The sequence below is a fragment of the Plectropomus leopardus genome, chromosome 3 (genome assembly GCF_026936395.1).
Source record: "Plectropomus leopardus strain MGB_pleo_1.0 chromosome 3, ASM2693639v1, whole genome shotgun sequence".
NCBI lineage: Eukaryota > Metazoa > Chordata > Actinopteri > Perciformes > Serranidae > Plectropomus > Plectropomus leopardus.
This window is the reverse complement of record NC_142178.1, coordinates 16,126,503-16,153,041: the sequence shown is the minus strand read 5'-3', so window position 1 is coordinate 16,153,041 and position 26,539 is coordinate 16,126,503. Positions and strand designations below refer to the sequence as shown.

General features: G+C 40.4%; 3 protein-coding genes across 6 annotated transcripts; 2 read left to right on the top strand and 1 right to left on the bottom strand.

The window, feature by feature from the left end:
• Positions 1 to 65: 65 nt before the first annotated feature.
• On the top strand, positions 66 to 12,229 carry zfyve27 (zinc finger, FYVE domain containing 27). 3 transcript variants are annotated; one of them, XM_088075726.1, is made up of 14 exons: positions 66 to 391; positions 3,213 to 3,444; positions 3,562 to 3,632; positions 3,735 to 3,921; positions 4,869 to 4,964; positions 5,696 to 5,808; positions 5,901 to 6,019; positions 6,980 to 7,051; positions 7,748 to 7,768; positions 8,011 to 8,031; positions 10,065 to 10,206; positions 10,350 to 10,396; positions 10,516 to 10,597; positions 10,712 to 12,229. In XM_088075726.1, exons 2-14 carry the CDS (start codon positions 3,221 to 3,223, stop codon positions 10,780 to 10,782), a joined length of 1,266 nt encoding a protein of 421 aa, XP_087931852.1. In that variant the 5' UTR covers positions 66 to 391; positions 3,213 to 3,220; the 3' UTR covers positions 10,783 to 12,229. The 3 variants fall into 3 exon arrangements, with proteins under 3 accessions (XP_087931852.1, XP_042341222.1, XP_042341223.1); XM_042485288.2 differs by lacking the exon at positions 8,011 to 8,031; XM_042485289.2 differs by lacking the exons at positions 7,748 to 7,768; positions 8,011 to 8,031 and having other exon boundaries at positions 67 to 391.
• A 1,379-nt stretch (positions 12,230 to 13,608) lies between these two features.
• On the top strand, positions 13,609 to 18,260 carry golga7ba (golgin A7 family, member Ba). The gene is made up of 5 exons (XM_042485861.2): positions 13,609 to 13,713; positions 15,787 to 15,912; positions 16,368 to 16,520; positions 16,828 to 16,929; positions 17,035 to 18,260. Exons 1-5 carry the CDS (start codon positions 13,666 to 13,668, stop codon positions 17,116 to 17,118), a joined length of 513 nt encoding a protein of 170 aa, XP_042341795.1. The 5' UTR covers positions 13,609 to 13,665; the 3' UTR covers positions 17,119 to 18,260.
• Positions 18,261 to 18,392: 132 nt separating this feature from the next.
• On the bottom strand, positions 18,393 to 26,461 carry crtac1a (cartilage acidic protein 1a). 2 transcript variants are annotated; one of them, XM_088075725.1, is made up of 14 exons: positions 26,290 to 26,461; positions 25,010 to 25,215; positions 24,723 to 24,919; positions 24,493 to 24,629; positions 24,200 to 24,356; positions 23,435 to 23,569; positions 22,679 to 22,815; positions 22,461 to 22,597; positions 22,242 to 22,324; positions 21,951 to 22,051; positions 21,693 to 21,861; positions 21,051 to 21,196; positions 20,712 to 20,751; positions 18,393 to 20,020 (listed from the first exon to the last, which is right to left on the bottom strand). In XM_088075725.1, exons 2-14 carry the CDS (start codon positions 25,204 to 25,206, stop codon positions 19,893 to 19,895), a joined length of 1,764 nt encoding a protein of 587 aa, XP_087931851.1. In that variant the 5' UTR covers positions 25,207 to 25,215; positions 26,290 to 26,461; the 3' UTR covers positions 18,393 to 19,892. The 2 variants fall into 2 exon arrangements, with proteins under 2 accessions (XP_087931851.1, XP_042341794.1); XM_042485860.2 differs by lacking the exon at positions 18,393 to 20,020 and adding an exon at positions 20,319 to 20,614 and having other exon boundaries at positions 26,290 to 26,456.
• Between the last annotated feature and the right edge of the window lie 78 nt (positions 26,462 to 26,539).

Genomic DNA, 26,539 nt, shown 5'->3' with positions numbered 1-26,539 from the left:
TCAAAGATCATCCCGCTCTGTGATCGACTGAATCAGACAGCGTGCCCTTTTTCTTCAATCGATTGTTCGTCCTGGATTAAACTAGGAAGCGGACGTAGTGAGAAACAGGACGGAGCTAACAAAGCCAGCTAGGAGGAGCAGCCAAACTAAATACCTGCGTTACCCGTCGTTTTTCTGTAAAGACAACCGGACAGCGACATAAACCGTCTTGTTTTGACAGGTTAATGTTCACGCAGGAGGGCAGGCTGCTGTCACGATGACCGGGTCGGTTGAATTTTTGGGGGCTCTTCCTTCCTCCGGGCTGACGGTGTCGGTGGGGCTCCTCGGTTCCGCCTGAGCTCCTCTCAGCTGCTGCTGCTTCACAGGCCGGCTGTCGGACGCTCAGCTCAGGGTACGTTATGTCCTTCATACCCGGCACATAATATCGGCTGTGCTGAGGCTGCTATAATCTCTACAGTCTCTCTGTCAGCCAAGTTAACTTTCCTGTTTGACAGCATCTCACAGGCCACAGCACCGAGCGCTGATTTATGCTCCTTCACACCGCTGCTCATGGTGAAAAGTTTGATTATTTCACGTTATTGCAAAAAGACGATGGTCAGAGGAGGAGTGCAGTCTGCAAAAAAAAAAAGAAAGAAAAAAAAGCATGCATTGTTGTTACAGGTTATTATTACTTGTTTTGAAAATTAAGCACTCAGGTTAGTTTTAGAAGCTCTTGTAGACTGTATTAGGCACCTGTTAGTCAGGAAACTTGGAAAAGATCATCTTAAAATTTGAATCAATTACATTATATTAAATTCAGTGATGCTGTAGGATTAAACGCTTAATGCTCATGTCATCCCATAAAAAGAAAAATCTTAGCCCTTTGTTGCTGTAATTATGATGGAGGAAAAGTTTATGGCATTATGAAATAGCAGGCAGAATTTTAAATATAAAATGGGATAAAAGATAATTTTCTACAATTTCAAAATTATGATAACAAGATTCAAAAAGGTTTATTGTCTTTCCAAAACATGAGGTTCATGGAAGGGAACGAAACTAAGTATTGAGGTTCCGCTAAACGGCAATAAAATAGGATACTAAAATCTAAAACCAGCAGAAGATTTAAATCTGTACTGTAACTACTGTCATAAGCTGTCTTTATCATTAAATATAGAATATTATCACAATGTATCACTGGGTGACATACCTATTCATGTAATTTTTCATTTGAAAAAGAAGTGCCATCAGCGTATGAGCCATGTAATAAGTGTGATGACAATTAAAAAAAATATAAAGTAAAAAGAAAAAAAAATTCAAGCAGATAGTAAAAGGACCAGGGTTGAATTTCAGTATCATGGACTGTGGATTGGATTTTAAAAGTGTGTCAGAATTTATATATTTTCCGGTCTTTTAAAGAGTTAACAAATGTTAACGCTATTTATTCCCAGCAAGTCAACACTTTGACCCCAGATGATCCACTTTGTTTAAACCAATCTGACAGCATCCAGTGAAGATGCTTGAGAGATCCACAGAGATCAACAAACTTTTTTTAACAAGTAAATACAAATTTTAAAAAGCTTTCATGGGTTTTTATTTCGTAAATTCAAATTCTTATTATTCTCTTGTTATAATGGCATTGCATGTGGTGAGGAGCACATTATGATTTTTTTAGGACTCTAAACTCAAAATTTAGGATATGGGACTTGATTTGGGACTTGTCAGTTTTAACTTGAGTGCAGATACTGGAGACTAACTTGTGACTTGCAAAGCAATGACTTGGTCCCACCTCTGATCAGCTGTGCTGTGGCTGCACTCCAAAACATGACCACCACTTCATTTTAATATGGACCACAGAGAAACACAAGCTGCTCGCACTGAACTGTTGTCTCTCAGCAGACACATGAAAATTGTGAAAAGATGAGACAGAGGTTCACCGCAGCATTTCTCCACCACCTGCTGCTGTTTGATCATCAGCTGACAGAGAATCATCAGTAAACCAGTGTTTGCTCTCCATTTCATCAGGTTTCCCCGCCGGTACTGTTGTACAACAAGTAGGCCAATGTGGTCAATTACAACATGACCTGTGTTGCACCTGCAGCCACACCTGACTATGTCGTTATGGTGTACTGACACTCCCTGGAGTACACTTCACCATCACTACAGCACAATTCTGTTAAGTTGCATTTGAGACAACCCAAGGTTTCAGTTTTGTCATTTCTCTTTAGTGGTAGCGTGACTGTGAGATCTAGATCCAGGCTACAGTCTGTGCGTTCCTTTCCACCCTCTGATCAGGCAGTTTCAATCAATTCATACAGTTCAATTGGCTTTATTGGCATGACATTTGACATGCATTGTTTAAGCCAAATTACAATTAAAATACAGTGAATTAAACTAACAACAATATTAGTAAAATGGATATTAAGTAGTTAAAAATATAATCTTATATAAATATACATATATATAATGTTTATTTTATTTATTTATTTTTTAAGAATATTTTTGGGGGGATTTTTCCCTTTATTGGGGAGTGACACGCAGCAAAGTGCCACAGGCTGAAATCGAACCCGGACCACTGCAAAGGCCTCAGCATATGGGGCGCACACGCTAGCAGGTGAGCTAGAGGCCGCCCCATATAATGTTTATTTGAGGTAATAAAAAACAAAAACAATATATTAACAAATTCATAGAATCTAATCTACGAAAAGCGAACAAACAAACAAACCCTAAAACCCACGGAGCAGGGTAAAACTGTTATGTTGTGTTAGTTGTCTCTTAGGCTTTGACATGCACTGACAAACCTCGCTGCCTCTACGGCGCTGACAATGTTTTCTCCAAGCAGATGTTGCATTGTAATCTGGGCAGAGAGTGTATCAAAATCTCAGAGTTTACGTGTCATTTTTGTAAAACTTCATACGTGCTACATTGCAGCGGGACATGTTGCTCTGTCTCCTCCTGTCTTTGTGGACAGAGCTGACACAGCCTGTCTTCTGTAGGCAGCCAGGTCTGCCTGTGTCGGTCGATCTATGGCGAGACTGTGATCAAAAGATCAATCTCTACTTGTCCTGTCTGCCAGTCTGGCCTCATAAGGACCAAAATGTGAATTTGCTTCGACCGCGTCCAGATTATATCTCTTTAGGGTGCTCTGACATTAGCGATTAAGAAATCGTGTGTCCTTTTCAATGTCAGTCCCCCCCCCTGACCCCTGGCTGCTTTCTTTATCTCACTCCTTACAGGGGTGACGATGCAGGGCGGTTCCCAGGACCCCTCACATAGTACAGGGGAAGGAGGGGAGCTGACACATGCATCATCTAAAGAGACCCCCGGGTCTCCAGATGCCTCCGAATTGGGGAGCCCGCGATGCACGCCAAACTTTGACCTCCTCAACATGGTGGTGTCGTACAAGAGAATGGCTCTGTTCCTAGAACCAGCTGCAGATGCAGTGGAGCTGACCCGCTTCCTGCTCGGGTGTGTATACGTGTTTCAGCATCATATCATATAATTGCTTTTGGCCTTGAGTATCCATGGCAAGAAGCCAAATATATATTAGAGGATTCAATATCATGTGCTTCTTTTATCCCTCAGATGGAAGATGCCCCTGTGCTCTCTGCTCGTCTGTTTGTTCCTCAACGTCGTCTTCTGCACTGTTAATGAAGGTAAGATGAGGCGATTAATATTGATCCAGCTTTTGTTTGGTGTTTTAAAAGATATCTGAATAATGTATTAACTTGCTGCTGCGGCTGCCTTTCTGGTGTCAGTGGGTTGGATCACAGTGGGTGTGGTTGCGGTGGCGGTGCCTGCTGCCCTGGGTTACCTGCAGGACAGGTGTGGGGGCAGAGCCTCAGACGCAGAGCTTCACAGGAGGCGCTTTCACGCTGTGCACCGCAGGGACCTGCTGACAGTGCATCTCACCAAACAGGAGGCCATGCTGGAAGTTAAAGACCTGTAAGACAGACACTGCACAGAATGGTGCTGTGATTATTTTCTTTGCCAGTTCATTGTCTTATAATATCCTAATTAACCGTTTGTCTATAAAATGTCAAAAAATAGCCCAAAGCCAAAAAAATGTTCAGTTTATGACCACATAAGGCAAAGAAGGAACAGCAGATCATCACATTTGACAAAGTTGGACATGATAACATTCAGTATTTTGCTTATTACTTTCATAATATGTTCTCAAATTCATTTCTAATTGATTTTCAGTTGATGGACGATTCCATTAATTGACTAAACATTTCAGGCTCTTCTATAATTGAGAGAGATCTGGATCTAAATCTGTTTAATGTCACTCCACCTCCACGTTGCACTTACTTTTGTAAACACTTGTGGTTACAGCTTCACAAATGCTTAGGCACTTTCACATTCACTGTTCACTGTTAATACTGAGCATCCTTGAGGCTTTACAAACTTGTTTTATTCATTTCAGACCTCATAAAACATTTGCAAAGCCTTTGAAAAAATGGGTCCCCGATCATCAAAACATTGCCCTAAAGCTCCACTTGTGGTTACAAACTCCACAGGATACCTTTACATTTGCTTGTTTTTCTTTGTTTTATACCATTATGAAAAATAAATTACTCAACATTGTAAATGAGGGCCAGCCCTTAAGGATTTTCTTGAGTTTAAATAAAGGTAATAATAATAGTAATAAATGGTATATAAATAATAAGAATGTATTATATTTAATTCAGAATAACTAATAGACTAACTAAAACAATGATATCAGTCAGTTGTCCTTTTTGGAACAGGTTTACAAACTGTGTCTTGTACCCTGCTGTCATAAGTCTACGTGACATTTGCACATGGTGTTTGTTAATTTATGGGTTGAAAGGCATCTTTGTTCTTTAAGTGTTTGTGTTTGTGGGTGTGTCCATATTTATCGTCTCTACCAGGTTGAAGCATCTGGATGACTTGCTGTCCTCTGCCTGCCTGTCAGCAGAAACCTTTTACAAGGTCCTGTACTGGGATAATCACACCACATCATCAAGGTCTGCATCCATGCACACGCACACGCACACGCACACGCACGCACTGTCACTTTTAACTGAGCTGACATTACTTAGCAGTCGAGTTATCAATCAATAAATCTACCTAGTATTACTACTGTCCTGCTCATGGACTTCTTCGCAATAGATCGGTTACTCTTTGTTTTGCAGTTTGGAAGTACCTAATCGAAGTAGGAAATGTAAATGAAATTTAAATTGCATTTTGTAATGACCTTAAATCAAATAAGGTCATATTCTTTCTAGCATAATTAAATAGAGGCATTTTTTTCTAGTCAATTCATGTGGTAACCTAATGTTACTTCATCAGGAGGTACAATTCCAAAAACAGAATGCAATTATTTGCAAATTGTTTTCCACATTTATTCAACTGAATACAAGGACAAGATATTTAATGATCAAACTGATAAACTTCATTGTTTAGCGTAAATATACACTCATTCTGAATTTGATGCCTGTAAAAACATTTCAAAAAAGATCAGTTTGATCATTAAATATCTTGTCTTTCTACTTTCTTCAATTGAAAATATGTCAAAAAGAATTTGCAAATAAATTGCATTCTGTTTATTGTTTGGATTGATTACAGCTTTTTTAGAATGAGAATGGTAGTGATTTGAAAACGGAAACCTACTCTTTGTAAGACTGCACAGCCTGAGCAGCCACCTATGTGTTGGTTTGTCTGAGTGCGATCTGACATTTGTGATATCTCCTTTTAGGTTCTATGGAGGGATGTTAGTATTGGTGTGCCTGCTCTACGTCGCCCCCCTGGGCTGGGTGCTCGCTGGGCTCAACAGCACAATGTTCCTGTGGAACAGAGATTTCTGCAGAGGTTAGTTCATCCAGTCTGCAGAGATCACGGCTAAGCATCACTTACTGTCATTTATAGAGTAAAGCTAAGTGTTTTTTCTCTTGTGGTTCCAGTTCTGTTGGACCTCAGGAAACTGCTCCACATCGGCCAAGCTGAGGCCTCAGAGGGAAAGTGTGAAGAACAAGAGCACAGTAACCTGTTGGACAGCACCCCCACACCGACCAGTGTGGAGGTGAGAGGAGAGCGCATGAGAGGGAGAAGTGTATGTGGGTTTGAGTACTGAGGGATTTAGCAGTTGTGATTTACATTAAAACCAACCGTGGCTGTAAGCTTCTTATCCTGTTCATCCCAAGCCCTTATGCAGTATGAAAAAATGCGTGGCTGTCAGTTATAGCATGACCACTGTCCAAGGTGTTGATCCTGGGACCATCAGTATATATATTAATGTCCGGGTACAGCAAAAATAAATGTGTTTTGAGTTTGTCACACCACAAAATGTGTTATTAACCACAGAGCCAAAGTTGAAGGATTAAAATGTCGGCGGTGGCAGAGTGTCTGCTGAAGGTCAGTCTTGCCAGCTTAATATGGCGGCAAAGTTGATGCATCTCACAGAAACATGACATGCAATAGTCCACCTTCCACCTTCCCTTCCTTCTCCCTCTCTCTCTCTGTCTCTCTCTCTTTCTGACACACACATATACAGTGACGCCACAGCGCTCAGTCCCCATCTTTGTTCGTCTCAGTCCTCAGGCCTGACGCATTAATGCATATTTTTGTGGATTGGCTCTTGTAACGGGTCTTGTGGGTGTATTAATTCAGACATCCTGCAGGTTTTAATAATAGGTAATAGCAAGGTAGCAAACTGTAGGCTGGACCAGTGATGAAACTCGCGTTTTAACAGTTTCTCCACTGATGCTCCAGTGTTTATAGTGTGGGGAAGGGGATATGATAAGGATGGCTCCAGTGTTTCACCTAGTCACGAGTTTAGGACTGCTCAAAAAAATCCTGAACACAAATATAGTGAAAAACTGTTTAACGGGATGACTTCATAATTTAGTTCTAAAAAGTTTCCGGTCTTTTCATGTGCTCCATCATTTAACATGTATATGTGTTGAGACACAAATCTCTGATTTGACTTAGGGAGTACTTTAATTTCTCTGTGTGTGTCCGTGTGTATGTTGTTTGATGGCAGGACCTGTCTCCTGGCAGTGTGGAGGAAGCTGAAGAGGCTGAGCCTGATGATGAATTTAAGGATGCCATTGAGGTAAATACAAATCTAAACTGAATTACTTTTCACATTTATTTCATCACATTTGTCCATGTAAATCTGCAAATCCTTTATTTGCAGTTTGCATTGGCCATAGTTTTTCTTTTCTCTCTACCTTTACCTCTTCATAATGGTGAAACTAAACACACCAAAGCGTCCGATATTCGTTGTTAGATTAATACATTTCAAAAAGTTGATAAAAGACGCACCAAAACCAACCAAAATCACTGGTACTAGACACTTTTACAGTGAATGGTTTTCTAAAGTTGTTCAACCATGTTTGGCTTTGAGTACAATGGCTATGTTAAGTGAATTGACAACTGAATGACACAGGTAGACTCCAGTCAAGGTCAAGGGATACCAAGAGGATAATTAAAGCAAACAGGATGCACATGAAGTGCCTTAGCAAAGAGTTTGAACATTAATGCAAATAAGAGGTTAAATTTTTTTTCATTGTGAATTGTGGTTTTCAAACTGATGACAAAAAAAATCATTAAATACATTTTAAATAAAATCTCTAACAGTTTACAGTATGCTACAAAAAACCTAGCTGGTCACTTTAATAAAAATATTCAGCAGTATATATTTGGATCTAGATTTTTGGAGCTTGCCATGATTGTGTGAAAAATCTTCTCCTCATGTCATATGTCGTGTGACTTCCTGTTTTTTTTTTCTGCTGTCCTCTGAACTCAGGAACATTCAGTTTCCCTGCAGGTGAGTGTTTGTCTAGAAGAGGCTACTGCACCGCCAACCAGTAAACTCACACTACTAAAGAACCACTTGACACATGAACAATGTCTTCATGTGTTGTAACCTTGTGTGAGGTGACCCTGTGGTGTAGTTACTGCTTTGCCCTTTAAAGCATGGTTTTGGGGTATGCTCCTGTGTAATCACACTGACTGTCAGTGTTTTTGGGGGTAACATTGTTCTCATGTGTTGTTCTGCTCCCTGATAAGGAAACCCCTTTGCTCTTAGTGGTAAGTGGATTTCCCAGTGCCTCCCATCTAACCACCCATCATGTGTTTGTTCCCCTGGCATGAGTCGTGATAGTGAACATTAACAGACCCATAACTGTTGTCCACAATAGTCTCATCATATTAGGTGCTCATTCATTTCTAGTCTGCATGACTGGCATTGTTCATGAGATGTATAGCATTAGTAAAATGAGCTTTTCCTTCCTCATGTCATTACAGTAATTTAGACACATTAAGATGTCGCAGTGTTTGTGTGTTTTGATTGAAAGCTTGTCATGATTACACATTGTGCATAGAGTCAGATTCTTTACTATATTACTCAACTTAATACGTAAAGGTTGCAGCATAGTATCGTATGTATTTAGTACTGGTAGACTTTGCGTCTCGGTTTAGTTGCCCTTTTCAAACTGTCTCTCTGCAGTTAAACACATTGAGCAAAAACAAGTGATTCTGCTCTCTAAATGCTGTTTTTCTTTTTCACTCTGGTTCTTTATTTTAAAAGATCCTACTTGTGTCTTTTAGTAGATGAGGCTGTACCAGCCTGATTGTATTTGCCATTGGTTTCCAGAAAGTGGGGAATGGACCTTTTAACAGTTCTTCTGCAGTGTTCATGCAGTTGTTTTTTTTGGGGTTTTTTTTGGCTGTTCACGTTATTTTTAAAATGTGGCCAATGTCAGATCCCAGTGTGAACTGGTGACGGTGACCTGACCTGCATGAGCAAAAGAATGATGACAAAGACAGAGCTGCAACGATTAATGTATTAATTGTCAATTATTAGATTAATTGCCAACTTATTTGATAATTGGTAAATCAGTTTGAGGTTTTTTTAAGGGGAAATTCTGGGAAAGTTTCCAGCATCTGAAATGTGAATATCTTCTATTTTCTTTACACGTCTATGACAGAAAACAGAATAGTTTTTCATCATCTCAGGCTTTTGGAAATCCACATTTGTCACAATTTTATTACGTTTTATAGACAAAATAGCTTTTATCTATCGCGAGAATGATCGACTAGAGATTAAGTAAGATTAACCATCAATTAAATGAATCATTAGTTGCAGCCCTAAACAAAGATATCACGTCACACAGAAGTTAAAATGGAGGCCAAAGAAGTCATCATTTACTGTTTCATTTTATAAGTTGATGTGCAGAGGGAGCCAGCTAATTCGTGAGCAGACAATAACGAGGACGAGGCTGAGGAGAAAATCACATGCCAAATTTTTAATTATGGCTTTTTTTGGAGCAACTGGCTCCCACTGTGGGGAGGTGTGTGTGTGTGTGGATGAGGAGATGGAGCCAGGAGTGGCAGGACTGTGATGGGAACGGCTTCACTGAATTAGATTTCTTGCAAAATTTCAGGATGCGAGGTCTGTTTTCAACCACGCCTATCAGCCCCTCTCCATAAGACTCTCCCAGCAAGATTCTTCGTACGGTCGATTGATGTAAAACAATCAGGCCTTTATCTGATTTAGGGCCACATATGTAAGTGCCTCAAATCTGAGTCACATATGAGGAAAGAAAAACAGATTTTGGCTATTCTTGCCTGCAGTTTGTATGCAGCCTTATTGGGGGGCATGTAGATAGAAACACGTGTTGTATTATTTATAGGGGTTTATAGGGTTAGAATTAAAATGCTTGTTATATCTTTATAGGGTTATTATTAAAAGGATATAATGATGCACATTGTTCTTTTTCTCAGCTCTTTGGAGGGTGTGGTGTCCTTATGTGTGGCAGATAGATTAGATACAGCTGCATTAGCTGTATGCATGTATTTTTCCTGTCAATGCAAGTATTCTCCACCTTTTTTTTCTCCCTAGTTACTTGAATATTTGCCATCATCATGCTTGATTTGTCTGCCAAACATCTATTAGTTAAACTGGCTGAAATTCATGATGAAATTACAGTGAATTCTACCCAGTTTAGCCCTGCTGCTGAGTTTGGCTCTTTTTCCTGGCCGGGTTTTCAAAAGATCAGAATACACGGTATGTAACTGCATTTTTTGTTGTTGTTTTTTTCCCCTCCCCCCTCCTCCCTCAGGAGGATGATGACGGGCCTCTCGGAGCTCCCGAGTATGACACCATCTCCGAAAATGGTCTCTTGAGCCGCAACGAACCAATACGCAGCAAGGTGTCCAAACTGACGGAGAAGCTGCGTAAACGCTACCCCACCACCAGCACAGGTCAGTCTGCTCTGACTCATCCGCTGGTTTATTTTTTCTCTTATTGTACCTCAGTAATGAAAGAGGGAAGAGTCTCATATTGTAGCTCTGAACAGATGAATTTAATTAGGTTTCTCATACTATTTATCTCTTTTGCTCCAAAGGCAACTGTTCGAGCTGCAGCGCCGTCTTCTCAGTGCTGAAGAAAAGGGTGAGACGGAAAACTTACGGCGAGAATTGGGATATATTTAGGCTTCTCATCATCATATTTCATTTTGTCCTCTGCATTATTGTCACAAGCTTTTAACACAGTGTCTCTTTACATTTCAGAGAAGCTGCAGTAACTGTGGCAACAGCTTCTGTTCCCGATGCTGTTCCTTCAAGGTGCTGAGATCTTGCATGGGGGCAACAGGTGAGAAGGGAAACGTTTTTGAAAACTGGCTCATTCTAACAGTTTATTTTTAGACCGTCTGTGTTCCTCTTACTCATCCGACTTATGATCCTCTCATCATTTTTCCTTCTTCAGCTCCAGAGGCCCAGAGAGAGACTGTGTTTGTTTGTGCTGCCTGTAATTCCTCTCTCATCAAGTTACAATGAGGTGTCTGTCTCGTCTCCCAGTGGCCAGCTGGAGGCCGTTCACCGTTCGCCCCCCGAGCTCTCCTCCAAGTGACTGAAACCCCAACACATGCCTTGGTTTTCAATTTAAGGCACTTATGTGTGTCAAGAGCCCCCCCCCCTCCCATGCCTTCAACAGTCGCATTCCTCCTTATCTAATCGTGTCGCTTATGGGACTTCTACTGTAATATGTTAAATATTTCTTGTCTCAACTCTCACTGAAAAAACTGGACCTCATGAATCAATGAGACTTGCTACAGAGCACAAAATCAAAGGACTGTTTCCCTTTGCTGAGCAGAGGGAGGTGTAACACATGCAGGGCGGAGGCCATGATTGGGCTGGTGTTTGGTTTATAAGCTGTCAGTGGTTTCGCTTTTCCATGCTTTGCCTCGCCACAAAGTCAATGCCACTTGAATGTGGATATCTTCAGCCCTGTGTAGCAGTTAAACTATACTGTATTGGCGAGAGACCTTTCCGTACAAAGGACGGAGCGATAGCGCGATGGTGTGAGTAAAGGCTGGCAGTGTGAATTTTGATTGTTTAGGTGAAGAAAATAGTGGACATGCGACCTAAAGGCGCTCCACATTTGGCTGTGATTTCCTCCGTGTCTGCAGGCTGGCCAGTCAGGCTAGTTTGCCGTCAAACGTTATACTTTGACCTGCAGCTGGTCAACAATGTCATGTGATTAGTTCTGGGTTTGTCCAGGGCTTTTGGGACAATGTTTTTTTTCCCCACCAGTTAGAGGAGCTAAGACACAAGGGGAATGAATATGGGATGCCATAAAACAATAGTAACTTTATGGCAGTAAATTGAAAGTGTAAGGCCTGCAGTGAATCACGTAACATTGACTAGTTGCCAGCAGGGGTGTTATAGAGGGTGGTAAACGAGGCTTTGTAAGCATTTTGTCAAGTTTGTTTTTTGGACCAGCTTCATCGACGTGTTATGATGTAATTGGCACATCACTTTGGTCGTCATTGACATTTTTGGAACATAACAGCAGTCTATAAGTCGGAAAAACTGCCAGAGGTCCTGTGCTTTTCCTCGAACTGGATCAAAGTCGACCCAACTGGATTAAGTAGACTGATGAGCAGCCATCTGAAACCATCATCAGAGCCTCACACTCTTGCGAGCGGGACTTAAAAGAATTGATGTAGAGGCATTACAAACCCAAATGTGGACTGTGGTGGAAAAGTTGTTTTAATCATGATTCAGACACAGATGATTGTAATAGTTTGCTTTGCTTTTATTGTAATCAGATATGAACCGTTACTACAAATTGTTCTATTATATCTAATATATTTAATTTAAAACTCCAGAAAGTGCAAGTTATTATTTCACCCAGTGATTAAGTCTGTATATATTGCCCTTATTTTATGGATGAGATCTGCCATTATTGAAATAAACTCTGTGATGATTTCATTAACTTAAATTCACAAGTGGTAAAGTATGGTCTTTTTGAACTGGACATCTCTGGCAGGCTCTGTAGGTGTCTTTCCCCTAGTATGGAAACAAAGAAAGGCCATAATACAAGCAACTTTATACGAAATTATAAGACTTAACCACTACTTAAAGACAATTATTGATATTGATATACAACTGAATTAATAGCTAATAGCTTATTTAAATATATTTTATTTTGGAAATAGTCAATTTCAGGTTTTGCAGTTTAAAATAATCTGATGGGATGGATCAATCATCTGATCAATTCCACTCAGGCAGGCTGGTGTATCTTTGGTAGCCCAGATGTTCATGTTTTTCAGGTTTAATTTGTTGTCTGGCTTATAGCAATTTAACTTCAGAAATGTGATTTCTTTGTCTAATGAATGTGGACTTGTTTGGTCCAAAAATGACCAATGCAGAGCAACTTAAAAATATCTAAATTTAAGGAGACAGATATTTTACTCTGAAGATGGAGGAGGCTAAAACAGAGCTAAAAGTGTCAATATTACATTCTAGGATTTTAGGACATTTCTCAGATTTTAGGACATTTCTAGGATTTTTAGGATGTTTCTGGGATTTTAGTAAATTTCTAGGTTGGTCAAGATATTTATAGAATTTTAAGGACATTTCTGGGATTTTATGACATTTCTAGGATTTTAGGTCTTTTCTAGGATTTTAGGACATTTACAAGATTTTCAGGACGTGAGTTTATGACATTCCCAAATTTTTTTATTTTTTCCCCCAATGAATTTAGGACGTTTCTAGGATTTTAAGACATTACTTGGATTTTAGGACGTTTTTAGGATGTCAGGACGCTAGGACATCAGGGGCTTAGCTAGGACATTTATCAGGGGGTGTGGGAAATCCTCCAGACCTCCACACCTCCACGGGTATTTTTTTTTTTTTTTTTTATAAACAAGCTCTATTTTGTTGCTGTTTTATGCAGGTTATGTATACTGTAAGTAGGCAACAATTCCGGGTGTGAATCACCTTATTTTTATTATGGTGACCCAGATTTGACAGATGGGCCTTAAATCCAGTAGCTATAACAATCTTTCCTTGTTTCAATAAATTTTTTTTTTACAAAGCAGGATATGCAAAGGTGTTGGTAATCAAGTAAATGATGATTGCTTTTGACTTTACTGTTAAAGAGGTCCAGGTATTTTGGATGCTGTCTCACTGTCACACTGTCATGTTTTACAGGGACACTTGAAAAGAGATGAGCCATTTTTACTGTTATTAGAAACACCAATGGCAAGATGGAATATTGTCTTTGCGGTAACGTCCAGATCCACGTGAAAAAGCTGAATTAATATGACCTAAACACTGTACTTGCGTTAGCCCCGCCCCCCCTCTCTCCGACCCCGCCCTTCCCCTTCCACTCCTCCAATCTGTCCCCGTGTCCCACTAAAGCGATTTCAGCGCATGCAGGGACTCGTCCCTACGGCGGCGGATGGCAACATGGCGACAGAGGTAAGACTGGCACGTTATATCTCTTGTATTTCATTCCCTGCAGAGGTTTCGCTCTCCAGCACAAACAGCGTTATTACCATCTGAATAAAACAGGTGCAGCTAGCGTGGTCAGTGAGGGCAGTGTAGGCTGCACACGGTGCGACTGTGCGGCTCACTTGAATCACTACTGACGGCCGTGTCCTACATTATCATGCCAGTTTCGTCCGAGGACTGGTCGGTTATTTATTTATTTATTTATTTATTTTGCTCACGTGAAACGTATTTTTAAGAAGAAAAAACATAAACGGGATATTTGAAAGTCAGCTGTGCTTCATGGAAATGGGACACAAACAGCAGATCAGCTCCCCGCGATGTTAAGCTGTTTCGGTGTTTTTGTCTGTTGAGACGCCCCGTTAATCCGGTGACAGGCCAACGTGCGGACAGTGACCACACACACACACACACACACACACACACACACACACACACACACACACACACACACACACACACACGTGCACGCGCGGAAGCATAGCGTTCAGCACCATGGACAGAAGCCACGCTGTCCTGACCTTCCGCACTGCTTCCCCAGCCTGCATCTGTTTGCTCTCAGAAAATTACGGAAAATAATAATGCAAAAAATTTTGTTTACCCAACATACATATTCGAAACATTTTCATCACAAACACTGCGAGAGTTTTTTCGGTTTTTTTATCAGTCTACATGAAAAACAGTAGTCCCGCACAGTCATAAACCGTGTAAGACAGGTGCTGGACAAGAAGAATATCAATAAAAAACATGAAAAAACAAAAAAGTCTGCATACTGTAGCTCCATTATATACCAATTATTGACAAGTCCAGGAGTGTCGATTTATTTATTATTTTTATTATTATTCATTTACTTCAGTTTATTTATTTATTTGGTGTTTTCTAACCCATATTGACACGATGTTGATCATTATTTGTGATACAGACTGATGTTTAGGTGTACTGGTAACTGTCTGGGCTTCTTGTCAGGATGTACAACTCCAGACAATGTCTATCCATGAAACCAGTACTGTTCATCGTTTTCTGTGTATTTGTTGGACCCCAGATTTACTCATTGTGTTCCTCTCATCCATGTGTAGTGGTGGATATTTCTAATGTCTTTATAAGATGTGATTAGGGACATCCTTTTTATTAGATATTTAATATAGGGGTGTCTCTAAAATAGATTTAGCCATATGAGAGGCACGAGGGCCTATGGCCTGATGTTATTTCTTGTGAGCTCAGAGGTATTTCCAGTTAAGAATCTTTTAACACACATATACATCTCTATATAAATCTCGGTAAACCTTTCTGGTGTATGGTATTTTTTGTATATGTACTTTTCTCCACATGTACAGTTTAAAAAAGATAAAACATATTTGTGGATATTGTGTATACATATATATAATGTATGACATATTTGAGGGGGGATTTTTATTCATATATATATATATTATATGAGAGGATGATTTATATTATATATATATTTTTCACGTGTAATACCATGTGACAGTTACTTGTGGATGTGTCATTTATTTTAGCTTTGGTATTTAAAGATAGCACCTTTTCATATAAAATTAAGTTTAAAGAAGAGCGGGAGCTCGAAATAGTACATGTGGACGTGTCAATAAATTGCACATAAGGGACCTACAAGCATGCAGACTTTTTTCATGTTGTTTTATCAGTCTGCCACATCTTGTTCCGCCTGATCGATCTGTTGTGAGCTGTAGTGAAATGTTGTCCCGTCTCCCTGTAAGACCAGAGAGAGGAAGGGAGAGCAGGGAAGAGTGTGTGTGTATGGAGAAGATAGTATGTCCACTGCTGGGCTCTGCTCCAACAGACAACAAGGCAGAAATGAGTGCAGACACTGAGCCACAGAGTGATTGATCACACCTCGTTCGCTTCCCCTCTATCATCCTATACTTCCAAACCAGCCACTGTTTGTGCACATTGTGAGCGTACAGGTGCGTAGAGAGAGATGAGGGCTCTCTCTGGGGACTCATTAAAAACATACTGTATCAAACATTTTTATAATGTGTCCGTGTGTGTGTGATTTCTCCTCCCCAGTTCCACAATCTGCAGGAGTTGCGGCACAGTGCATCTCTGGCTAATAAAGTCTTCATCCAGAGAGACTACAGCGAAGGGACCACCTGCAGGTTTCAGACCAAGTTCCCCTCCGAGCTGGAGAGCAGGGTGAGGAGATTGTAGCTTTTGACTTCGGTGCATTTAAAAAGAACTGTTTTTATGTTTTGTTGCATTTTTATCCTAGCCTTTCAGCCTAAAACAGCTTTTCTTCATGTTAAGAGGGATAATAGTTGCTAAATTCAAAGAAATATGGGCTGCATTTGATCTTATTTATATGAACAGATCATTACATCAGTAGTATGAACATGTTTTTAGAACATTTATTAACTTTTGAACATACTTTACTCCACCAACTTCTATATCCTCAAACACACACAAAAATGTATCTTGTGAATACTTCAAGTACACTTTGCAGTATTTGTTTATTAATGACAAAATATTTTTTTAGCATGTTACTTTCTGCTTTTCCAGTGCTTTGCTTGCCTTATTGCTATACAGAGATGGCCATTATCAATCTTTACCAATCAAAGCGCTGCTACTTATGAATCTGTGTGTGTCTCCAGATTGAGCGGACACTGTTTGAGGACACTGTGAAGACGCTGAATAACTACTACGCAGAGGCAGAAAAGATAGGAGGCCAGTCTTACCTGGAGGGGTGTCTGGCCTGCGCTACAGCGTATCTTATCTTCCTCTGCATGGAGACACGCTACGAGAAGGTCAGACCGATGATCTCAAGCTTGATACATTTTGAAGTTGTAATTGGTAACCGCCATGATTGCTGAAAAAAAATCATGTTCCTCCTCATATTGCTTGTAATAGCCTCACCACACGTGAAAGAAACAAACAATCTGAGCCGAGGAGTCTCTAACGCAGCTGTCAATCATGTTATCACTGCTAGTGAACTGCAGTCAAACTATCAGACTCGGTAGTGCTGAAATAATATGAAAGATTCTGTTACTGCATTGCCTATTTCTCACCTCAAATGTCATGTCATTTCTCAGTTTTTCTTTGTTTGTGTTTTAGGTATTGAAGAAGATTGCCAAGTACATCCAGGAGCAGAATGAGAAGATCTATGCTCCCAGGGGACTGCTCATTACAGATCCCATAGAAAGGGGAATGCGTGTCGTATCCTTTCTCAGTGTCTTTGGGTTCATGTACACAGAAGCATTAGAACTGATCTTTACCGACCACACCCCACAGCAAACTATTGGTCCTTAACTCTTCCACCAGATAGAGATTTCCATCTACGAAGACCGGGGCTCCAGCGGCTCCAGCTCAGGGAGCAGCTCTGTGTCCGGCAGCACTGCTCGATGACTGGGTACCCCCTAACAACCATGTCCCCCTGATCACTCACAACCCCGCAGGGAGAACTTAGGAGAATGATGCTGCTCCTGTTCCAACACTTAACCCATACATCCCAACGCTACGCTCACACAAAGCATTCACAAGCTTTTAACAAAGAAAGGCATGTTGCTTCTGACATGCCATCGTAGAGGTGTTCAAGCTTTTAAAGCACACACTGTAGTTTGTTGCAAAGCGATGTGCATGTGCCGACACAGTCATGTTACTGTAGGATGCAATGTCTTTGTGAACAGAAAGCCTTTTCCTTTTGCTGGTAATACTTTGTGTGATCGTACCATTACCATCCTGTTTGTCCTCACGTGTTTTCTGCCGGGTGAGAAATGGGATGTGAGAAGAAGGAGGAAAGAAGTGTTGAGGCAGGAGTGAAGACCCAAAGCCTCACCTAACCTCATACCTCAGCCACCACCGCTGAACCACACCGGACCAAACTGGACTGAAGTCATCGCCATCAACCCTGTACACCAGACACTGGCTTTAAAAATATGTGCTCTGTAGCTCCGGATGAGTTTCCAGGATATATCGGATGTAGGTAGGATGTGTTTGAAGGCATCACAAAGTTTCACCCACGCACAGCCCAGATAAACTGTACAAAAGAACCTCCTTCACCTCTGATGTGAATCATGCTGTCTGGTAGCAGATGAATGTCATTCAGCCCGTCCATGTATTTTATGTAGCAGAACTTCGTTATTTCTCACATGAAGCCTATATTTTATTTGTTAGACACACAAACAGACACACGCACAAACCTAAGTACTAACCTCTTGGTTTCAATGAAAGAGACCAACTCTTCCTAAATTTTGATTATGCAAAGACATACTGTACATTAACTGCAGTACTAAGGAGAAAAAGGATGGGTCAAAAAGTCTTCCTGAATCTTACATGTAGGGTTTTAAAGTACACCAACCCGTCCGTGATTTCTGAACAAACTTCCAAAGAACAATAACTGCCAAAAACTGGCTCGCAAATGTGAATGTGTCTTTTATTTTGGTGACATTTTTGTGCAAGAACAAACTTTCGTACTGCTTGTTGTTTGATACATGTGGCAATGAGGTATCTATGACTGGTGTCAAATAAATACCGTTTCATCACAGCCACACAGAGCTCATCTTTCTTTGTTATTGAACCATAAATCCACAAATCGGTCCTTTAGCTGCCGCAGACATTTGGGTAACCTTGATAATGACCTCGTTCCATGCAGGTGTGTCAGTAAGCCGTGACTGCAAAGTGGCAGAACTCCTAAATGGAAAGCAGGCTTTTGGATGCTTCACACACATCGTCCCCCCCAGCAGCACAGAGGATCTACATAATCAGCACAGTTTTAAGGTGGGCACCCATATTTGTGTCTCTCATTCAGTGTCTGTCCAAATGTCTCCCCTTCTGCTCCTGAGTTGTGGCCTTGATAAACGGCCAGAAAAGTACTTTTATTATGATGTCACAGTGGAGCTGACCTGTGACCTTTTGGATATAAAATGTCATCACTTCATTTGTTTTTCTTTTGGACATTTGTGGTAAATTTTGTCAAACTCAGTGTGTACATTCTTGAGTTGTGGTCATTAACATGTTTTGTGAAGTCAGACATTGACTTTTGACTACAAATTTTAGTTCATTCTCGAGTCCAAGTGGACATTTGTGCCAAATTTCAAGAAATTTCCTCAAGGCGTTCTTGAGGAAATCGCCTTTATGAGGATGGGATGTATGTACGAACAAACCAGAAACATAATACCTTTATTTAGAGCCATCTCCAACATGGAGTACCCTTCATATCCACTAAGCTTTTAGAGACATTTAGCTTGTTTTGGTTTTAAAGTACACAACTTTACCGCTGTTTCAGTCTAACTGCTTTCTTCAGTGCAGCTATTTTTAGCAAAGGGGTCTATTAAAACTACTGAACATTACCCATTCATCTGTTTGATGACCAGACACATCTCCAAATAAATGATAATGTTGCCCTGTGACTGCTGGATGTGTAGAAAAAATAACAACGGTTGGCTACCATGTTCACCATCAAATTTTGTTGAGTGATATTATATTGATGTTTTGTTGGTCCCACTGTCCCCATATGGTCAAAAAATTGCTGCTTTATTGTTTTTAGGTACACTTGTGGTTTAACCTTCTTACATTTAATGTCTGAGGTCCCGTTCTGTCATCTTGGCTAGACAGGACTTATGAACATATTTTCATATCGTGAATTTTACTGTAAGTTCTTATTGGCTTTTTTTTTTAATCAACAGGCCTTTCTCACAAAATACATGTTTGACTTATCAAGTAAGGAAAATAATAGCATGAATGACTGCTGAATTCCATCAGGCTGCTTCAGTTTGGTGTTGGTATTGTGCATGTTGGCTCACAACTTACTGGGACACTTTATCATTAGTGATATTCAGAACACCTGTACTTTTCATGCTATGACAAGTTTGTAGAAAAGGTCTACATTACATATTAATAATAAGCTTTGGTCAAGAAAGTTCCCTCGTGTTTGCATGCATACTTAACCATGCCACTGTAGCATTTTCATCTGTGTATACAGCATGATCTGACACAGAGGCACTACTGCATGCACCCAGCTCATCTGAGCATAGAAGAAATGTCCAGATTGCAGGATGTCCAGATCCTAGGACTTTCACTCTGATACAGCAGACTTGCTGTTACTCCTTGACACAGGAAGTCAAGTCTTTTAGCAAAACCTTGGTGCATGCTGTCTCACTGTATCGCTTTTACCCTCGAGACTACCATCCCCTGAGATCTGCCAGTAGAGAGAGTACTATGACACACTGTAGTAAAACTGTCTCATAACGGGAAGCTTTAACTGCAGAGACAGAGGTGGAGCGGACGCCATCGTAAAAGGGAGCCAGTGCTGCAGGAATTGAGGGACAGAGGAGGAGAGAACAGGAAAAAATGGTGAAGGAAAACAGGGAAAGGCAAACATCAGATTAAGACAACACAGCATGAATGGCTGAATTGATGGAGATGAGAAAAAAGGGCAGAACAGAGGTAGAGAGAGGAATTTAGGAATATTGTTGCTTGGTGCGGAAAGCTTTGAGATGATAGCTCATCTGTGTCAGCCAGAGTTCACATCTTGTTCTTACTGGTTCATTTTCAGATGTCTGTAGGTGGAGATGGAGGGTGTTTTACTACTAGTACTGAACACCATATTGATTTGTAGCTGTTTATTTAGGGAGTTTGCCATGACACATAAAAAATAAGCTAGCAGTTGTAGTAAACAATCAAAGGAAAAACATGAGAAACAAAAAAAAAGAAGAAAAACTCAAGTAAACAATCAAAGGGAAAAAATAAGAAACACAAACACATTACACTACTCATAGAGTAATAAAAACAAGGCTCTTGTCTTCAGCTACAGACAAAAAAGTCTTTAAAAAACATGTTTTCTGTAAGACTGCATTTTCCAAAGCAAATTTTTATTGCATTTGATATGATTGTCTTCACAGACCTGTGAAAACAGCAACAAAAATAAAATTAAATAAAATGGTTTTATTCATCTTTAAGGCACTTTAGAAAAAAAAGTTTAAATTGTTTCGATTTCTTACCTGCACAGCGGCCATTCCTGACCACAAAGCCTTTGCCACACTAAACAAAAAGAAGAAAAGTCATTGGTTTTTAAAACTAACAAGTAGATTTATTTAGAATTTGCAGACAAAGGACAAAAAATTATCATGTGTCACCACTCAGTTAGTTATTGACTGAGTGCTGACACACAATATTAAAAAACTTCTGTCATTTTGTTGTAAAATTGCTTCTAACTGAACTGACGTTGACAGTGAGAGACAAAGTCAAATTGATTTGAATAAGTTTATGAGGCCACCATCCCACACTGACTGGAACATTACCCGTCTTCATAATTCATGCCGTGGAGCCGCTCTGCGTACCTGCGTGTCATTGGCAAGCAGAGATGTTTCCCCTGCTCTGGGATAGGCTACTTCCACCACTGAGTTCATTTCACCAGGCTGAAGGGTTCGAGTGGTGGAGCTGCTGTCTGGCCAGGAGACCTCCAGTACCGTCACATTGTCACTCCCTGGTAGTCATAGGTAGAAAGAAGAAAAGAAATGTACATGATTTTCTCTTGCAGAGATGAGAAGATTGATATCAGTCTCATGCCTGTGCCTTTAACATGAAAGCTAGAGTCAGCCGGCCATTACCTTAGTTCAGTTTAGCTTAGCTAAGCAGGAAGAGTGGAGGCAGGGGGGAACAGCTAGTTAGACACATGCAGTCCAATTTTCATTCGATTATGGTGCAAATTTTGAACCACTTTTCCGAAACCGGCAAAATCAAATGTGAATTTACACACCACCACACTTCTAGTGGTTCATAAGTGATGATTGGGAGAAATTACTTACGTATGAGTTTATACATTGTTGTTTTTTTTTTCTTTTTTGGTAAAATTGTCAATGGTATATCTTTAAGTAATAAGCTTTAGGGGTTCATGTGGGCACATTTTCTTTATATATATATATATACACACATATATGTGTGTGTGTGTATATTAGGATGAAAGTATAAAAGGAAATTACCTAATCCAAAGTGTGCGACTGGCTCCATCTCACACAGGTACCCTGAGCCTCCATCAATGATGCGTGTGTGTGCTCCACTCTGACTGGTGAAGGCTGTCACCTTGGCTCCCCGTGCAAAAGAGCCAAATCGTGTGCGAGGGATGACCCGAAGCCAGTTGTTGGATGAGCCCTGATGAGGTTTGACAATTCAGATTGTGGATCTTTAGCGCTCAATTATTATAAAAATACACACACGCACACAGGCACACACATACACACCTGTGTGACCTTGAAGACAGAGATTGGCTGCTTAGCACTCTCTCCATGTGCCAGCAACAGCTCCAGCTGTCCGTCTCCATCTAAGTCTGTCACGGTCCCGCCTGTCCAAAACAAACAGAGCTTTCACTGCAGTGACCTCTATAACAACATCACTGCGGTGTTAACCTTACAGCTGTGTCTCTGTAAATATCATTCAAACAGCAAAGAGTAGAAGTGTCACATATTTACTTCAGGTTATAACATTATGGGAATAAAAAGGATGAGTGTCCTCTGTTGTGAGGTCGAGCTGACCTGTCCCTCGCCCCCTTGGCTCTGCAGCATCTCCCACGTTAAGCTTCTGGATCAAAGGGTCTGCATTAACTCTCCTTGAAACCCTGCAAACAAACACAAGACAATCTAAGTATAGATTAGAATTTGAACAATTACCCAGGATTTTTTTTTTACTGCCAGTTTTCAAGAGTTTGCTGCTTCTTATTGGACTTTGGGTTAACATAATAGATCAAGTGTTACCTGAACAGCCTGTTTGGGGCTTCCCCTCTGTAAGCAATATTGTTGAAAAACACCTCCAGTTCCTTGTCATTGTCAAAGTCGGCAGCGATGACTGTGCGAATAGGTGAGGGAGCTGCAAATTCTCCGGTGGCTATGTCCTGCACAAGAAAGCACTGTCAAGACTTCCTTTATCAAACTCACTTCATCTTTTCTGCCTCTATCCTGCCCTCCTCCTTTACCTTGAATTTAGAGTCGCTGCGCTGCAGGAAAAGTCTGTGTGGGCCGTTCCAGTTGCCGTAGATGATATCCGTCTTTCCATCACCATTGAAGTCAGCCAGTGCAACTCCTCTGCCATGCTGGTACCGGTCCGCCACACCTTCACAAGGTGACACAAAAATAATTTTAATTCCCCACATTGGCGACTCCTTGTAGTAGCATCAAAAAAGACACTCTGGCAGATGGTAATGCTTTTTAGTACCCCAACCAGACTACATTCTTAATGAAATTACCTTAATATATTACATTTAAATTGCTTCCCTGGTCTTATTTATTCAAAACTGTTAAACATGCTAAAATGCTTATAATGCTAACATGCTGGTGTTTTGCAGGTGCAATATTTACCATGGACACGGTCTTAGTTTAGCGTGTTAAATCCCCTAGTTAGCACTAACCCAAGTACAGCTGAAGGAGATGGGAACATCATCAGTTTTTCAACTGTTTTGTGAATTTAGTCATACACAAAAGTACTCCCATGGCAATCTATCACATGGTTATCAAACTGACTGACAAACAGACTGATACTCCCATCTGCTGCTAGCATGACTAAAAGTACTGGTAGGCTTTAAAGTTAAAAGGGCAAAACATACAATTTTTGCTGGAAAACTAAAAGAACAAATTTTTAAATTGCTTTTGGAACTAAAAATTGTGCTCAAACACCGCAGTGAAATCCAAATATATACCTGTACTTACTTCTTCCCTTCTTGTTTTAAACTCACCTGCCTGTTTGGCCATATCAACAAAAGTCCCATCTCCATTATTCTTGAACAGGAAGTTGGGTCCGTTCTCATTGTCACAGAAAACATCCGACCTCGTCTGGCTCAGGACTGGTCCGACCACCACGCCGCGCCCACCTGCACAACAAGCTAACCGTCAGTCCCTCTGCTGATTCTGCACACTTCCAAAACATCACAGACTTAACTTCTCTAATCTGGCTCCAGATCATAGACTGTATGAAAGAGGTGGACATAGCCACTGTGATGTCATGCATTGGTTTGTCGACGACTATTTTGAGGACTGGATTTTGGCATTTTAGCCGTCACCATCTTGTTGTTTTGAAGCCAGAAGTGACCATATCTGGATGACAGCACGGACCCTGGAAGGAGCGAGAGATGGGTCTGACTAAAAAACCCAAGGACACCGTTGTGGTAGGCTTTTCAATCACATGTTAGCACACTCTAAAGCATACTCTGCTTTATCGTCTATTTTACTCTAAATGGGACCAGAATTTACAAAATGAACATCATGTTGTATTACAGAAGACTTGAAACTAACAATTAAGACCTCAAACTCTTTCAAAAAATGTTCCCTGAAGAAATAAAACAAGTGGTAAGTAGAGCCATTTTTTCATAGACTTCTGACAATCACACTTCTTTCTGCAGCAGTGGAGTCGCCCCCTTCTGGCCATTAGAAAGAATGCAGGTTTAAGGCACTTATAAATTGGCTTCACTTGTCAGACCTGGTGGTAACCTCATGCTCTTGACCTGTGAACTTGTTGACCCCGGCCTCGGCAGCCACGTCAGACAGAGCGATGATGCCCTTCTCAACATCACTGGCAGCTTCATCCATTTCTAAGAGAGCGTGGGGACCGATGTTGCCACTGGCGTAGTTGGCCACGTAGACCGAGTAACGGCCTGTTCCCTGAAGAGCAACAACGGGCAAGAGAGTGAGAGAAAGTTTTTTTTGAAGGAATTATTGAGAAAGTGGCTGAAAAAACAGGGAAATAGGAATAAGATGGTGGAGTTTGACAAAAAGGTTTCAAAGTGGGTTTACTGACCTTTCTGTCAACACATGCAACCGAACGTCCTGCCATGTGATTAGCAACCCCACGGCGCACATTGAGCTCGTCCTCCAGAATATCTTCAAAACGACCATTTCGAAACTTGAACAACTTGTCTGAATAAGTTGCCCGTCCTAAAAAGAGAGCAAAAATCATTAAGCTATCTGTGTTTATTTGCTGAAGCAAAAAAAAAAGTTTACGACACATCATATTAATGCACTTTTTACCAGAATAGGCGCTGTTTGTGTTGAGGAAGTAGATCTCCTCACGTCCATCTCCATCCACATCACAGGCAGTGACTCCAATAGCATTTCCTGCTATGTCCCTCAGGGCGTAGTATGGAGAGTTGTTGTCATTAATAGCAATGTTTACCAGTCTGTTTTGAGTGTAATTGTACTTCAGCACCAAGTTGGGCCCATCGTACCTGAAAGAAAACATCAAACATATTTTTTTGATGCATATTTCAATACAGTTTAACTAACATATAAAATTGATGACCTTGTCAAACACGCACCCCGCCACAACCACTTCCAAGTCGCCATCACCATCCACATCTGTCACAGCCATCCCATAGTTGAGTTGTGTGGGATTGTGCAGACTGTCCGGAGGAAGCATCGTCTGTGTAACAACCTTAAGCATGGACTCAGAGCTCTGGGCATGGGACTGATGCCAGAGTCCTACCAGGAGGAGCAACAGTCCTGAACCCCACATCACTGCGGCCTGATTCAACACAGAGCAGGACTGAGTTATCCATTTCAAATCATGATGCAGAAGATGCACAAGAATTTTGTATGAAGCAGGACAGACATAATGATGATGAGCAAAGATAATGTCAGTGGTTTAATGTGATGAAGAAATAATACTTTGTTACTTAAATATTTCTTGAGAGAATTCGCACTTGACTTAAGTTTTTATATTTACTTAACTTTCACTTTTAATTAACTACATTTCCTAAATAAAATGTATACTTTTACTCCAATACATTTGTCCTAGGCATTTTAGTCACTACTAAAATAATAGTGTCAATAATAGTGTTTAATTCCTTTAAGTTGTGAAAACAGACATATTTTTTCCTCCAGTGTAGTGTAGGTTTCATTTTTAAGGTGGTATAAATTTTAAGAAGAAAATAAAATAAAATTCTCCAAATTCTGACTGCTTGCTTGTTTGTTACTAGCTTTTACTTGCACATATATTTACATAACTTAAGTACATTTAATCTTTACTTTTACTTCAGTATAGCTTTTGGGTACTAATTTATAGAGATACTGAGCATGAGTAAAAACTGCATTACAATTATACATCACTTTCACACATCAAGGGGTAAAAACACCACAATTTTATAAAATGATTCAAAGTGACGATCAGATCAAACAAAGAACATTATGGAGAGGAAGTTCGTCTCCTATAACTGTACAAATCATTAGAAAGCCACAATAGAAAATAGATTTAACTGCGAAGTGTTTCTCTGCAAATCTACCACTGACCACCATTGTGTTTTCCCATTATAAGAAAGAAATCATACATTTGAAAATTTCTGGATGCATGCATACCGTCCATAAAATCAACTCTTTCGCAACTGCACGACGGTGTCTCTGCACACAAATTTATTAATGCTCCTCTTTTGGTAACAGTTTCTTTATTACTAGACTAATACATTTGTGATTAATTGTTATTTTAAAAAATAAAGAAAACAGGAAAAAAATAAACATAAGAAAGAAGATGCATGATATAATACTGCAGCACTGATTGCCCAGCATTAATGGCGTGCAGGACTTTGGTTAAAACCCGTCTTACCTGACAGCTCTATCTGTGCACAGAGATGGAAATAATGTAACTTCGCTTCAGTGATGTAAGTGTGTTAGGCACCGTGTACTATATAATTTGTCAGGTCTCCACCTTACACAACTTCAGCCTCTAAAATTTACGAAACGGCTTGTGTAACGCACAGGAGATCGGCCAATCAGCGAACAACTGAGTATCAAATCAGACTGTTGACCAATGTGTGATCTGCTTCTGTGCGAGAGTATGTCAGAGGCGGAAGTCT